At 40.0% G+C, this 16,482-nt stretch overlaps 1 protein-coding gene across 1 annotated transcript; it reads right to left on the bottom strand.

Moving 5' to 3' along the window:
* Positions 1–13,968: 13,968 nt before the first annotated feature.
* Positions 13,969–16,223, bottom strand: LOC145866079 (uncharacterized). Its single transcript, XM_082970942.1, has one exon. It carries the CDS (start codon positions 16,221–16,223, stop codon positions 15,063–15,065), a length of 1,161 nt encoding a protein of 386 aa, XP_082827068.1. The 3' UTR covers positions 13,969–15,062.
* Between the last annotated feature and the right edge of the window lie 259 nt (positions 16,224–16,482).

Below are 16,482 nucleotides of genomic sequence, written 5' to 3'. Positions count from 1 at the left end.
TGGGTCCTACAGTAGGTCTATGTTGTTGTTAGGTGAAGTTATGGGTCCTACAGTAGGTCTATGTTGTTGTTAGGTGAAGTTATGGGTCCTACAGTAGGTCTATGTTGTTGTTAGGTGAAGTTATGGGTCCTACAGTAGGTCTATGTTGTTGTTAGGTGAAGTTATGGGTCCTACAGTAGGTCTATGTTGTTGTTAGGTGAAGTTATGGGTCCTACAGTAGGTCTATGTTGTTGTTAGGTGAAGTTATGGGTCCTACAGTAGGTCTATGTTATTGTTAGGTGAAGTTATGGGTCCAACAGTAGTTCTGTTATTGTTAGGGGAAGTTATGGGTCCTACAGTAGGTCTATGTTATTGTTAGGTGAAGTTATGGGTCCTACAGTAGGTCTATGTTATTGTTATGGGTCCTAGAGGACACTATGTATGTCATGCAACAACAACCAAAGTGCTTCTTCGTTCATTACATAGGTATGATTGTTGTTAGGTGAAGTTATGGGCCAATTTGGCAAACAGTGTACAACCCCTCATTGTCAGGCTGATGGAAAAGCCAAAGAGCATTTTACTGGTTGAAGTGTTTTTTAAGTACAAAGCGGTTGATTTGCGATGACGACACAAACATTATATTAAGCAGGAAATTCAAACAAGCCTTACAATTATAATCCAAGGTAGTGTGAAATGAACTCATTAGCAACCTGGAAATGGATGTTACTCCCCTGAGTTTCCCCCATTCACATTCAGAATACATTGTGAAAAACTAAAATCTTTTCTCACCATTTTTGCTCCAGGCAGATATACTACATCCATAACTAGTGGTTTCCTCATTACCAGATATACTACATCCATAACTAGTGGTTTCCTCATTACCAGATATACTACATCCATAACTAGTGGTTTCCTCATTACCAGATATACTACATCCATAACTAGTGGTTTCCTCATTAGCAGATATACTACATCCATAACTAGTGGTTTCCTCATTAGCAGATATACTACATCCATAACTAGTGGTTTCCTCATTTCCAGATATACTACATCCATAACTAGTGGTTTCCTCATTAGCAGATATACTACATCCATAACTAGTGGTTTCCTCATTACCAGATATACTACATCCATAACTAGTGGTTTCCTCATTACCAAATATACTACATCCATAACTAGTGGTTTCCTCATTAGCAGATATACTACATCCATAACTAGTGGTTTCCTCATTACCAGATACACTACATCCATAACTAGTGGTTTCCTCATTACCAGATATACTACATCCATAACTAGTGGTTTCCTCATTAGCAGATATACTACATCCATAACTAGTGGTTTCCTCATTACCAGATATACTACATCCATAACTAGTGGTTTCCTCATTACCAAATATACTACATCCATAACTAGTGGTTTCCTCATTAGCAGATATACTACATCCATAACTAGTGGTTTCCTCATTACCAGATACACTACATCCATAACTAGTGGTTTCCTCATTACCAGATATACTACATCCATAACTAGTGGTTTCCTCATTAGCAGATATACTACATCCATAACTAGTGGTTTCCTCATTACCAGATACACTACATCCATAACTAGTGGTTTCCTCATTAGCAGATATACTACATCCATAACTAGTGGTTTCCTCATTACCAGATATACTACATCCATAACTAGTGGTTTCCTCATTACCAGATATACTACATCCATAACTAGCGGTTTCCTCATTAGCAGGGAGGAGTTTCTGCAATCAAATTGTGTGCGCATTGCCTTCGTGCTGCAATTTTAGCAAACACAAAAAGGGACCTATATTGGAGACCAATAGTTGTCTGGCACACTGCTTAGAGTTACAACAACTTTAATAACTTATTTCTAGTTACTACTGATTTGAAAACAAGACAAAATATGATTGTTGCTAAGTTGACTGTCTTAATGGTCAAATAATTTAACAGAAGTCAATTGTTGTACAAGTTCATGGGTATGATCTGGGCATCACCTTTTACCTCAAATAAACAGTGGATTTCTGCTGTTGTGGGCATTTAACCATCTGTCTGACTTTGTTGTTCACACAGGAGAGATATGGGACTATCGTGGATCCTCTGGGGAGCCTCAACAACCTCATGATGCTGACGAGGCAGAGAAGAGTCTCTCCAGATCAGAACACCTCAATAAACACCAGCAGAGACCCACAGGGAAGAAATCTCACTCCTGCTCTGACTGTGGGAAGAGATTCACCTCATCAGGCATTAAAATTCATCCGAGAATCCAGACAGGAGATAAATCTTTTAGCTGTACTCAATGTGGGGTGAGTTTTACTCAGTCAACCAGCCTCATATCACACCAGAGAATACACACAGGAGAGAAACCTTATAGCTGTGGTCAATGTGAGAAAAGTTTTGGTCAATCTGGCCATCTGACAGTGCACCAGAGAACACACATAGGAGAGAAATCTTATAGCTGTACTCAATGTGGGAAGAGTTTTGTTCAATCTTGCCAGCTCAAATTACACCAGAGAACACACACAGGAGAGAAACCTTATAGCTGTTGTCAATGTGGAAAGAGTTTTGCTGAATCTGGCAATCTGACAAGACACCAGCGAGTACACACAGGAGAGAAACCATTCCACTGTTCAGATTGTGGAAAAAGATTCTCAACTTCACAGAATTTGAAGATGCACCAGAAAACACACACAGGAGAGAAAGCTTATAGCTGTGATCAATGTGTGAAGAGATACTTTGATAAAAGATCTCTGATCAAACATCAGAAAATTCATGAAGGAGTTGTTTCATGATATCAATGAATTAATGTCACAATGTAGAATGTTTAAACATTGTAGTAGGAGTATTTTAATGATGTCACAATGTAGAACCCTAAACGTTTGTCCCCTGTTCTATTGATTTCAACATGATATGGGTATTAGCCTCAGGGGGGAAAATCCAGGCTCTGAAATGGAAGAGTACAATTTATGTGATTTAACTAAAAGTGACTAACAAAAAAAGAGCTGTGTTACACTTACCATGTTGGTGACCCACTGGAATCAAAATGCAACACTTCAAAATGTAGCGAGCTGTTTTCTACAAATTGTCCTCTAACCAGGGATGTACACATTATTCCCAGATTCCGTGTGGTTTTTGAGCTGTTCGTTTTAACAGGACGTGTAACCTCATCTTCCTCCTTTCGCACAATTGATTGCCAGCAGCATATCACCCTGCATCCCACTGCTGGCTTTAACCCAGCAGCATACCACCCTGCATCCCACTGCTTGCTTGCTTCTGAAGCTAAGCAGGGTTGGTCCTGGTCAGTCCCTGGATGGGAGACCAGATGCTGCTGGAAGTGGTGTTGGAGGGCCAGTAGGAGGCGCTCTTTCCTCTGGTCTAAACAATATCCAAATTCCCCAGGGCAGTGATTGGGGACAGTGCCCAGTGTAGGGTGCCGTCTTTCAGATGGGACGTTAAACGGGTGTCCTGACTCTCTGAGGTCATTAAAGATCCCATGGTGCTTATCGTAAGAGTAGGGGTGTTAACCCCTGGTGTCCTGGCTAAATTCCCAATCTGGCCCTCATACCATCATGGATATCTAATCATCCCCAGCTTACAATTGGCTCATTCATCCCCCTCCTCTCCCCTGTAACTATTCCCCAGGTTGTTGCTGTAAATGAGAATGTGTTCTCAGTCAACTTAACTGGTAAAACAACGGTAAAAAAGAAAAAAACTCCACATGATATCGATGAGTGATGACAAATAAGTGTTGTGTTCCTTTGTTTAGTGACCCCTAAATGTAAATGCATCACTCCCAAATGTAGCTGACTGTCTTCTGCAGGTTGTCCTCTAACCAGTGAAGTAACAGATATCTCCCATTTCCATGTGTTGTGTTTATTGTGGCAGATGTTTGTGTATATAGCACATGTTATGTTTAGGTTTTCAATATATCCCAAACTGTTTCTGCATATTGGTTATTGATTTGGACACGTTAAAACTGTGTTTTGACATTGGGGATATCCCACCTAGCAACATGTCATTGAAAAGCTGTTGAAAGTAGACTATGCAACCAAATATTTAATATTTACATTTCATGTAACATTTAGTAATGATTATTTTTAATGCAACCAATTTACATTTTTTGGGTACAATTATATTGACATTGTTGCCCTGCTATTAGAATATCAGGGTTCATTCTCAGATGTGCCAACCCAAATGTACTAGAGCATGACATTGGGGACTGAGCCCCGATCCAACAACATGCCTGTCTAGTGAACCCTGAGAAGAGAGAGAAGCTCTGCAGTGAGGTGGAAAGTTACTACGGATATTGCAGGAGTTTCCTCTTGAAATCAGACATGTCCGTGGTAAGGACAACTTGGTTGCTGATTGTCTCTGGGGTGGGCAGTCAAAAAGATTTGTATTTTGCGTTTAACCAGTGCGTTGCCATGGATCACAATTTATTTTGACACGTTTTTCCGTGTTGGAGATGAGTTTTATCTCTTATTATTTTCTGTATGTTTTTGAAACTGCACTGTTGGTTAGGGGCTCGTAAGTCAGCATTTCACTGTTAGGTCTACAGGTCTACACCTGTTGTATTCGGCACACGTGACTAATACAATTTGATTTGAGTTTATTTTTGGGTTCCTTCCAAGGGGACGAGAGTTCTAGAAGCTAGTGAGTTTTAGGATTCTATAGTAAGAAAAAGGAGAATAAAATAATACGATTGTATATTATTATTTAAATAATTGTTTTTAATTGTTGACAGCCAGTAGACCCCATGTTTATATTGGTGAAGGTGAAGCATTGTAGTTGATTATAATGTGAAATGGAAGTTGTTTTCTGTTGGTGGCGAGCAAACTTGTCCATCAAAAATATAGGATATATTTGTTGTCTTAAGGGGGAAGGTGTTACAGGCTTTGGTTTTTCCATTTATGTTTTAAGGTTGGACTTTAGCACGTCTAGCTCGTTAGCACGTCTAGCTCGTTAGCGCGTCTAGCTCGTTAGCACGTCTAGCCCGTTAGCGCGTCTAGCCCGTTAGCACGTCTAGCTCGTTAGCCCGTCTAGCTCGTTAGCACGTCTAGCTCGTTAGCACGTAGGACGCATTGATTGGTGTCACCTCGTTAGTCAGTATGTGTTACACCTGTGCTGGCTTGTCCATCTCGTTAGTGGGAAGGTGTTTCACCTGAGCTGGTCCAGGTTCTATTTAAGAGTGTCTGGCCCAGTGTTCCAGTTGTCTTGATACATGTGGAGAGTCAACACCTTTAGTTGCTCCACCTTTTTGGTTTGCTTCCTGTCTTTAAGTTTGGTGTGGGTTTTTCTTTTGTTTTCCTCTTCTTGGGCAGATTTAGTGGGTCTCATGGTGGGTGTCTTTTAGGTCCCAGTTGTTGTTACTAGTCAACTTCCAGTGGACACTGTGAGCAAAACTGCAAGATTATGTTATAATACTTTTATTGAATCAAATGGTTGTTTTATGCAACAGAATAGAGGGTTCTTATTGTGTCTGTGTTCTACTGAGGATGGGCCTCTGGGAGAAAACACTGACAGGAGATTTACAATGTCTTTTGGGTGATAAAACCTAAAGAGACCGCATTCCAGAACATGAGTTAATGTTTCTGTTCTATATGGTACCAGGGAGAGATGACCCCAGGGCCAGACCCTGGTCTCTACACAGAGTACTGTTTTTACAGAAGATACACTCTGCTGAGAATTATAAGTATCTTTCATACCAATCTTAACCTTGTGACCCGTTCTATACATCTGTTGTTGGTCATGTAGGTTGAAAGGGGTGTGTCTTGGCTGTAAAAGACCTTTGTACTTTTGTCTCGGGGCTCTCAACGAATCATCTGGGGGTGATTCATCTCTCAACGAATCATCTGGGGGTGATTCATCTCTCAACGAATCATCTGGGGGTGATTCATCTCTCAATGAATCATCTGGGGGTGATTAATCTCTCAATGAATCATCTGGGGGTGATTCATCTCTCAACGAATCATCTGGGGGTGATTCATCTCTCAACGAATCATCTGGGGGTGATTGTTCGACCAGCCATCATTATCATAGGGCACGCAATTGATTGACTTTATATGTGTGTTGTATTGACCTGCTCCCTTATAAGTGAATAAAGATTTAGTTTAAGAATAACTCTGACTTGTGTGATAAGTTTGTCTCATTTGATATTAACCACTACATTTGGCGATGGGGATGTGAATCTTGACTTGGTGACCGCTCCTGGTGACCTGGGTAAATGGTGCTCCAGGGATCCCTCTAACTTGGGATCTCAGGGAGACCACACTTCGGGAACAGAACAAATGGACCCACCTTTAATCTGAGAGGCAGCGATCCAAGTGGATACCACATCTCGAACGTAGTTTAAAAAAAGAGGTGAGTGAAACACGCAAAGTGGAGTTTTTAGAAAAGCCTCCTAGGCTCTGAGTGTGTATTGCTGTGTGGAGGTGTAAACAGGGCCCAGTCAGGAGGCTCTGAGTGTGTGTTCCTGTGTGGAGGTGTAAACAGGGCCCAGTCAGGAGGCTCTGAGTGTGTATTCCTGTGTGGAGGTGTAAACAGGGCCCAGTCAGGAGGCTCTGAGTGTGTATTCCTGTGTGGAGGTGTAAACAGGGCCCAGTCAGGAGGCTCTGAGGCTGAGTCAGCTATCTGTGTGAACTGGATGAAAACTAGAATCTGTGTTTACTAGTTAAGACCATTTGTGATATAGTATAAGATGGTACGGTGCACCTGGAATTATTTTAAACCTGTACCCCATTTTAGAAGTATTGAAAGATGTAAATGTATGAGTTTCATTATCCTAGGAACTCTTTGGAGAGTCCCTGAAAAAACAAATGGAATGGTTGTCGTGACTACCTGAGAATTTCTTACGTTTTCTATGGATTCTGTGAATATATGAAAATATGATGAATTGTATGTGTGTATAATGATTACTAGAGATTTGATGAAGTAATACTGGGAATATAATTAGGTACAATTTAAACAACCCATATGTAGATGAAAGTAGGTTTTGAGTTGGTATCTTTAATGGATCATTTGATAAAGATGAGGTTTAAGCATTATTAAACTGTCTACAAAGTCTGGGCAGTTGTCTCAGAAACTGATGGGAGTGTGTCCACTTTAGGGTAAATTACCCTAAGGATGACACTATAAAACGTCCAGGTACTACAATTGAAATAAACTGCCCTTAAGGCCTGGGGGGGGGGGTTCTTCCCAGTATGAGAGGAGTTGCTAGATTTATTGAATAAACCTTTTTCCATAAAGTTAGAGTGAACCATGGTGGCTGACTAGCTGTTGATGTTGAAGAAGCGTCCCGTCCACTAGATTATACGTCACAGTGGCAGAATCACCTGAAAGACGCACATCGCCATCTGCCGACTGGAGTTGGTATCGCAGTTGAGAAAATACTTTCAGACAAAAAGCTTAAAAGCGACTGCCCCTAAAAACCAACGACTCCCTTTGAAAACGGGCGATGTGGCATCATAAACATTAATTATAGTGTAAAAATGTACTACAAAGTGTAGCTAAATATAATAACTTTGGTCATACCCCCTCAGCACGTGACGTCCATGGACGTTGAATTATGGTCGATATCAGGTCTGCCTGTTTCACTCTAAAATAGTCATCCCAAATTGGGCTGTGTATAACTATGTAAATGTCTCTCGGACAAGGAGACTTTTATCAATATACACTCTAAAAAGTAAAGGTTTCTGGAGTATCCTGTAGGGGTTCTTCAAATTGGAACTGTGGGGGAACCCCTAAAAGTTATTTGAAAAACCCCTTATCATAGTTCCTCAAAGAACCTTTTGGGGTTCATTTTTTTAAACTCCCTGTCCACCCTCCCTCCTTATAAGAAATATTTTAATAATAATATTGACAATATGGATTTAAATAATGCATTGTTTATTTAGTGCCACCACAAATATGAATTAATATTTACAAAACAAAACACATTACAATATTGCAACATTTCTGCAGACATGTCAGACCATAATAAATAATACATTTCTTTGTATAGTGCTTTTCATGACATTTAAAATATATAAAATAATGATGTACAATAAAAACAACATTAAAGATGAATCATAGGTAAACTAACAATATTGTAGACTTGATGCTAAATACAGATTTTTCAGCTTTAGTGTGTATATCGTATCCACTTAGTTATGTTAGGAAGTTTTCCATCTTTATGACCGGCCCTGGTAACTTCACCCCAACTTCTCTGATCCCCAGAACACAGTAACTTAACAACATAAGTGTTCTTCTGACATTTTGGGGAAATTTAACATAAAATAAAACATCCAGCCGTAGCAGAGCCCCAAGTCCCATGGGGACGTCCTCGAGGGCCTGGATGTTCTCCTCATCAAAGGCCAGCGGGATTTCACTCTCATGGTGAAATGGATTTCCACCGATGTGCAGTAAAGGAGTGAAGAGCGGTGAAATCTGTGTCAACAAAAGTAAGAAAAGATTAATACACATAGAACATAACAAATGTTCAGCTGTAGTTTTATATAAGCATGCACCCCTATGTTTATGAAGAAACAGATGATTGGTGCATAGACATACCTTGTCACGGACATAAAGGCCACTCGGGTCCTCATTGAAGAGGTAGGGCAAGAGCAGAATCACTGCTGTGGTCTCCAGTCCTAGTAAAGTAAAGCAATGATCTTACTACACTTGCTCATTTTATTACAAAATACATTAGAGAAAGGGAAGGAATAAGAGCAAATCCCTCTTCTGTATTGTCCTTCAGGGACTGTCAAAATAGCAGGATGATGTCCTCACCCCTGCCTCGCCTCTCTACCTCTGATAGTCCTTGAATTATCTTTTTGTCTATATCCATTCCATGGACCTAATTCATTTCTGAGAAGATCTGAAAAGATCATTTGCACACATTTGTATGCTAATAGATGTCAGTTTGTATTGACTGCTATGTAGGTTAAATGTACACTTCAAATGCAGCTGTCCTACAACATATCTGTACCTTCTTCTTGATCCCAATTGCATTGTGTCCATGTTCTGTACCATCTAAGATATTAATTTCCCTCCACAAGGGGGCGGACATGTAACTTTTCCAAAATGGGATAGTATTGTCCATGTAACGTTTCCAAAATGGGATAGTATTGTACATGTAACGTTTCCAAAATGGGATAGTATTGTCCATGTAACGTGTCCAAAATGGGATAGTATTGTCCATGTAACGTTCTGCCCCCTTGTGAGTTAATAGTATTGCATGCTGTAGCAGCCTATATAAAGAGGAAGACCTCCATTGACGATTCAGTTCGTTGTAACATCTCGTCTGGACAGGTCACCGTCCTTAGTTAGTTAGTTAGTTAGTTAACGAAGCTAGTTGTACATGTAGATTGGAAACTTACGTTAATGAGTGTAAAGCCATGTTGTCTTTATGGAAACGATATACAATATATGGGAAAGAATATAGTTGAGGAAATAATCCAAACCTAGTTGTGCCTAGTTAGGACATAACGTTAGCTAGCTAGCTAACGGTACTGTACTGTAGCTCATACAACGCCGACGGTCAAACCCGGCTTTCTAATATTTACGTTAATTAACTATAGTAACGTTATGGAAGATATTCACAGAAAACCATCATTGTCTTCGTTATTCATTATTAGTATGTTATATTATTATAATAAATGATTTCGAGACATATTCAGAGCCAAACATCAACCCAACTTAACCTTTTTAACTGTTGTCGCATCCAAACTTGTCACCATCGTTTTCAGTTGTAATTGCGAAGTTCCCGGAAGAAGTCCAGCAACAACGGAGGTTCCTCGATGAACCCACCTTCTAACAAGTTCTTTGAAGAACCTTTTGGGGATGTTTTTCATTGACCAAGAACCCTACGGTTCTTAGGGGATCTGAGAACAACTCCAGTTGAACCCTTCATTTTTAGAGTGTAGTCGGCTCTATTTACTCTCAGATTCAAACATGATGAATAGCATCAACGATCAAGTCAGCTGCTGCTGCTCCAAAACAGTCTGAGGTGAGACGGTGAACTGATGTTGAACCGGGCAGTCAGCTGCTGCTGCTCCAATACAGTATGAGGTGAGACGGTGAACTGACGTTGAACTGGGCAGTGAGCTGCTGCTGCTCCAATACAGTATGAGGTGAGACGGTGAACTGATGTTGAACTGGGCAGTCAGCTGCTGCTGCTCCAATACAGTATGAGGTGAGACGGTGAACTGATTTTGAACTGGGCAGTCAGCTGCTGCTGCTCCAATACAGTGTGAGGTGAGACGGTGAACTGATGTTGAACTGGGCAGTCAGCTGCTGCTGCTCCAATACAGTATGAGGTGAGACGGTGAACTGGGCAGTCAGCTGCTGCTGCTCCAATACAGTATGAGGTGAGACGGTGAACTGGGCAGTCAGCTGCTGCTGCTCCAACACAGTATGAGGTGAGACGGTGAACTGATGTTGAATCATAATGATTAAGTTAATTAAAATGAATTAGTGAAACTATTAAAAAATAGTATTTGTCATATTAAATATATTACTCTATTGTTATCATATAGAAACATCATGGAATATTATACATCATATTAAATATATTACTCTATTGTTATCATATAGAAACATCATGGAATATTATACATCATATTAAATATATTACTCTATTGTTATCATATAGAAACATCATGGAATATTGTACATCATATTAAATATATTACTGTATTGTTATCATATAGAAACATCATGGAATATTGTACATCATATTAAATATATTACTCTATTGTTATCATATAGAAACATCATGGAATATTGTACATCATATTAGCATCAACATACATTATTGTTTCATTCAATTTCACATAATAAGGATATTTAATATTTTCAAGTTCAGAAGTCAGAACCCATCACCTGCTATGTAAAAGAGACAGAAGAATGCACAATGGTCAATGCTATCTGGGATCCTTGGGACATCCCTACCCTAAACCCTAACCTTATCCCCTACCTTAACCATTTTAAATGTCAACTTCAACGGGCTATGGACGTCCCAAGGATGTATCTCTACCTGAAAATACATGATCTAAGTGATTGATAGTTGGTATTCAGCAGTCATAAAGCCTTATTTACTTTAATGAACTACTAAAATAGTGATTTTATCAGACAGCATAGACAGCAGCTCTACACTTTATTGACTGACTGACCCATTCATCCTTCCATCCCTCCTCAGCCTTCCTCTCCTCTGAAGACCCAGTGAGGGTGGAGCTCAGTCAGAGTGCTGTTGAGGGACTGGTTAGGAAGAACACTTCTACAGCCAGAGAGGTGAGAGGTCACACATGGTTTAGATGGTCAATATTTATGTCCTCTTAGCGGTTCATCACGTCAGCAAAAGGGAATATGTTCCATCATCCATGTTTATTTACATTAGTGCAAATTGTCCACTGATATTGGTGTAATTTCTCACCCCTTTTGGCTGTATTAAAGTTAATTTCCCCACAGGCACACACATATGTTCTTTGTTATTATGAAGGTCATTTGTGTCAAATATACTTTTCCTCACTCATTAACCCCATCTCCTTACATTGCTTATGTATATTCAGTGGCCTGACTGCATCCAGACTATGTCAAAGGCCCATCCTGGTAGATCTGAACCTAATGCAGCTTGGAGTGATCGGTTGACAGAAGTCACATTTAGGTGCCAGGTGTAACTGAGGCCATAGATGCTCCATATCCATTACTTTGAGTGGTTTATATAATATGACTAAATGTGTTTCTGTGTTGCAGGGGCAGTCAGAAATGGAACAGCAAGGCCACAGAACATGACATAAGCAGAGCTGTGGGAGACCACCTCAAGCCCCTGGTAGAGCCGGGGGTGGTGTTTACCACTCCACCACGCCTTCAGCAGGCTGGAAAAGTGGTTGGTCGGTCATTGGGTTCATTTGTTTTATTATATGTTCAAATCAAATCAAGCTTGATTCATACAGCACATTTCAGACATGGATGCAACAAAATGGCTTCACAGGAAAAATATTTTTAAAAACATTGAAAATAAACAGAAATATTTAGTACACAACAAACATAAGAGGATAAAAAACAGAAGACTAAACTGAAAAACGATTAAAATGTTAATTGGATGCAATATCCAACCCAAAATATAAGCTTGGGACACTGAAAGTTGACTAGTAACAACAACTGGGACCTAAAAGACACCCACCATGAGACCCACTAAATCTGCCCAAGAAGAGACAAACAAAAGAAAAACCCACACCAAACTTAAAGACAGGAAGTAAACCAAAAAGGTGGAACAACTAAAGGTGTTGACTCTCCACATGTATCAAGACAACTGGAGCCCTGGGCCAGACACTCTTAAATAGAACCTGGACCAGCTCAGGTGAAACACCTTCCCACTAACGAGATGGACAAGCCAGCACAGGTGTAACACATACTGACTAACGATGTGACACCAATCAGTGCGTCCTACGTGCTAACGAGCTAGCTTGTTATGGATAGGGGGCAGTATTTTCACGGCCGGATAAAAAACGTACCCGATTTAATCTGATTATTACTCCTGCCCAGAAACTAGAATATGCATATAATTATTAGCTTTGGATAGAAAACACTCTAAAGTTTCTAAAACTGTTTGAATGGTGTCTGTGAGTATAACAGAACTCATTTGGCAGGCCAAAACCTGAGAAGATTCCAAACAGGAAGCGCCCTCTCTGACTATTTCTTGGCCTTCTTGATCATCTCTATCCAAAACAGGGGATCTCTGGCATAACGTGACATTTTCTAACGCTCCCATAGGCTCTCAGAAGGCGCCAGAACTTTGAATGATGACTTTGCAGGCCATGGCTGAAAAACAGTAGCGCATTTGGATAGTGGTCGATCTGAAAACAATGAGACTGGGGGCGCGTGCGCGAGCCGACACCATGTTTTTATTTTTTCGTCTTTGAACGAAAACAGGGTTTCCCAGTCGGAATATTATCGCTTTTTTACGAGAAAAAATTGCATAAAAATTGATTTTAAACAGTGTTTGACATGCTTTGAAGTACGGTAATGGAATATTTGTAAAAATGTTGTCACGAAACACGCCGGGCGCGTCACCCTTCTTTACTCTTCGGATAGTGTCTTGAACGCACAAACAAAACGCCGCTATTTGGATATAACTATGGATTATTTGGAACCAAACCAACATTTGTTATTGAAGTAGAAGTCCCGGGAGTGCATTCTGACGAAGAACAGCAAAGGTAATCCAATTTTTCTTATAGTAAATCTGAGTTTGGTTAGTACCAAACTTGGTGGCTGTCAAAATAGCTAGCCATGATGGCCGGGCTATCTACTCAGAATATTGCAAAATGTGCTTTCACCGAAAAGCTATTTTAAAGTCGGACACCGCGATTGCATAAAGGAGTTCTGTATCTATAATTCTTAAAATAATTGTTATGTTTTTTGTGAACGTTTATCGTGAGTAATTTAGTAAATTCACCGGAAGTGTTCGGTGGGAATGCTAGTTCTGAACGTCACATGCTAATGGAAAAAGCTGTTTTTTTATATAAATATGAACTTGATTTAACAAAACATGCATGTATTGTATAACATAATGTCCTAGGAGTGTCATCTGATGAAGATCATCAAAGGTTAGTGCTGCATTTAGCTGTGGTTTTGGTTTTTGTGACATTATATGCTAGCTTGAAAAATGGGTGTCTGATTATTTCTGGCTGGGTAATCTCCTGACATAATCTAATGTTTTGCTTTCGTTGTAAAGCCTTTTTGAAATCTGACAGTGTAGTTAGATAAAGGAGAGTCTTGTCTTTAAAATGCTGTAAAATAGTCATATGTTTGAAAAATGGAAGTTTTCGGATTTTCGAGGACTTTGTATTTCGCGCCACGCCCATCATTGGATATTGGAGCAGGTGTTCCGCTAGCGGAACGTCTAGATGTAAGAGGCTAGACGTGCTAACGAGCTAGACGTGCTAACGAGCTAGACGTGCAAAAATCCAAACCTCAAAACATAAATGGAAAAACCAAAGACTGTAACACCTTAATAGAATGCTCACCACCAACAGAAAACAACTTCCATTTCACATTATAATCAACTACAATGCTTCACCTTCACCAATATAAACAAGGTGTCTACTGGCTGTCAACAATTAAAAACAAGAAAAAAACGTATTTTTTCCCCACTAGCTTCTAGAACTCTCGTCTTCCTAAAACCCACTAGATTCTAGAACTCTCCTCTTTCTAAATCCCACTAGCTTCTAGAACTCTCGTCTCCTTGGAACGAGCCCAAACAAAACTCATCTCCAATACGGAAAAACGTGCAGTCAAAAAAAGATCCATGGCAACTCACTGGCTAAACGCGAAACTTTTTGACTACCCAACCTTGAGACAGTTACAAACCAAATTGTCCTCGTCATGGACACAACAATCAAATACACTGTTGTTTTGACAAGTAGCAATAAATCAATGATATCGATTAGGCGGGAAATCAGGTTGTACGTGCTGTTGAAACTAGCACAACTAAAAAAACACATGGAAATGGGAGATATCTTTTACCTCACTGGTTAGAGGACAACCTGAAGAAGACAGTCAGCTACATTTTGGAATGATGCATTTAAATGTAGGGGTCGGTAAACAAAGGAACACAACACTTATTTGTCATCACTCATTAATATCATGTTGAAATCAATTGTGTGAGAGGAGGGAGATGAGGTTGCACGTCCTGTTAAAACTAACAGCTCAAAAACCACACGGAATCTGGGAATAATGTGTACATCCCTGGTTAGAGGACAATTTGTAGAAAACAGCCTGTTGCATTTTGATTCCAGTGGGTCAGCAACGTGGTAAGTGTAACACAACTCTTTTTTTGTTAATCACTTTTTGTTAAATCACATAAATAGTAACTCTTCCATTTCAGAGTCTGGATTTTCCCCCTGAGGCTAATATCCATATCATGTTGAAATCAATAGAACAGGGGACAAACATTTACGATTCTACATTGTGACATCATTAAAATACTCCTTCTACAATGGTAAAACATTCTACATTGTGACATTAATTCATTGATATCATGAAACAACTCCTTCATGTATGTATTTTCTGATATTTGATCAGAAGTCTTTTATCAGATTATCTCTGGTCACAGATATAAGATTTCTCTCCTGTGTGTGTTCTCTTGTGTACTGTCAGACCGCTAGATGAAACAAAACTCTTCCCACATTGACCACAGATATAAGGTTTCTCTCCTGTGTGTATTCTCTGGTGTGAAGTCAGAGAGCCAGATGTAGTAAAACTCTTCCCACATTGATCACAGCTATAAGGTTTCTCTCCTGTGTGTGTTCGTAGGTGTATAGTCAGATACCAAGATGTAGTAAAACTCTTCCCACATTGATCACAGCTACAAGGTTTCTCTCCTGTGTGTGTTCTCTGGTGTAGTGTAAGAGTTCTAGATGCAGCAAAATTCTTCCCACATTGACCACAGCTATAAGATTTTTCTCCTGTGTGTATTCTCTGGTGCACTATCAGCGCTCCAGATCGACCAAAACTCTTCCCACATTGATCACAGCTATAAGATTTCTCTCCTGTGTGTGTTCTCTGGTGTTGAGTCAGAGTGCTAGATGCAGTAAACCTCTTCCCACATTGACCACAGCTATAAGATTTCTCTCCTGTGTGTGTTCTCTGGTGTAGAGTCAGAGCTTTAGATGTAGCAAAACTCGTCCCACATTGACCACAGCTATAAGGTTTCTCTCCTGTGTGTGTTCTCTGGTGTGATACCAGATGGCAAGATCGACCAAAACTCTTCCCACATTGACCACAGCTATAAGATTTCTCTCCTGTGTGTATTCTCTGGTGTAGAGTCAGGGCACTAGATGTAGCAAAACTCGTCCCACATTGACCACAGCTATAAGGTTTCTCTCCTGTGTGTGTTCTCTGGTGTGATACCAGCTGGCCAGATTGACCAAAACTCTTCCCACATTGACCACAGCTATAAAGTTTCTCTCCTGTGTGTGTTCTCTGATGAATTTTAATGCCTGATGAGGTGAATCTCTTCCCACAGTCAGAGCAGCAGTGAGTTTTCTTCCTTGTGGATCTCTGCAGGTGTTTATTGAGGTGTTCTAAAGTGGAGAGACTCTTCTCTGCCTCTTCAGCATCATGAGGTTGTTGAGGCTCCCCAGAGGATCCACGATAGTCCCGTCTCTCTCCTGTGTGAACAACAAAGTCAGACAGATGATATAAAGGCCCACAACAGCGGTAATCTACTGTAAAAGGTGATGCCAACAGTGGAGCCATGATGTACAACAACTGACATCTGTAATGAATGTTACAATTATTTAATTTCTTAAAATGAGCAAGAATAGTCATATTTAGTCTTGTTTTCACATTAGTAGTAAAACTGATGATTGTAGGCTAGAAATCAATTATTAAAGTTGTTGAAATCCTAAGCAGTGTGCCAGACGACTTTTGGTCTCCAATACAGGCCCTTTCTGTGTTTGCTAAAATTGCGGCAGGAGGGCAATTTGGTTGTAGAAACTCCTCCCTGCTAATGAGG

Source organism: Salmo salar, unplaced genomic scaffold (assembly GCF_965601325.2).
Source record: "Salmo salar unplaced genomic scaffold, fSalSal1 ptg000129l, whole genome shotgun sequence".
Lineage (NCBI taxonomy): Eukaryota > Metazoa > Chordata > Actinopteri > Salmoniformes > Salmonidae > Salmo > Salmo salar.
Note: the sequence above shows the minus strand (reverse complement) of the source record. Positions and strands in the feature narration are given on the sequence as shown.

Coding starts and splice junctions, on each gene's coding strand:
- LOC145866079 (XM_082970942.1), bottom strand. CDS start 16,223: ATGGCTCCACTGTTGGCATCACCTTTTACAGTAGATTACCGCTGTTGT.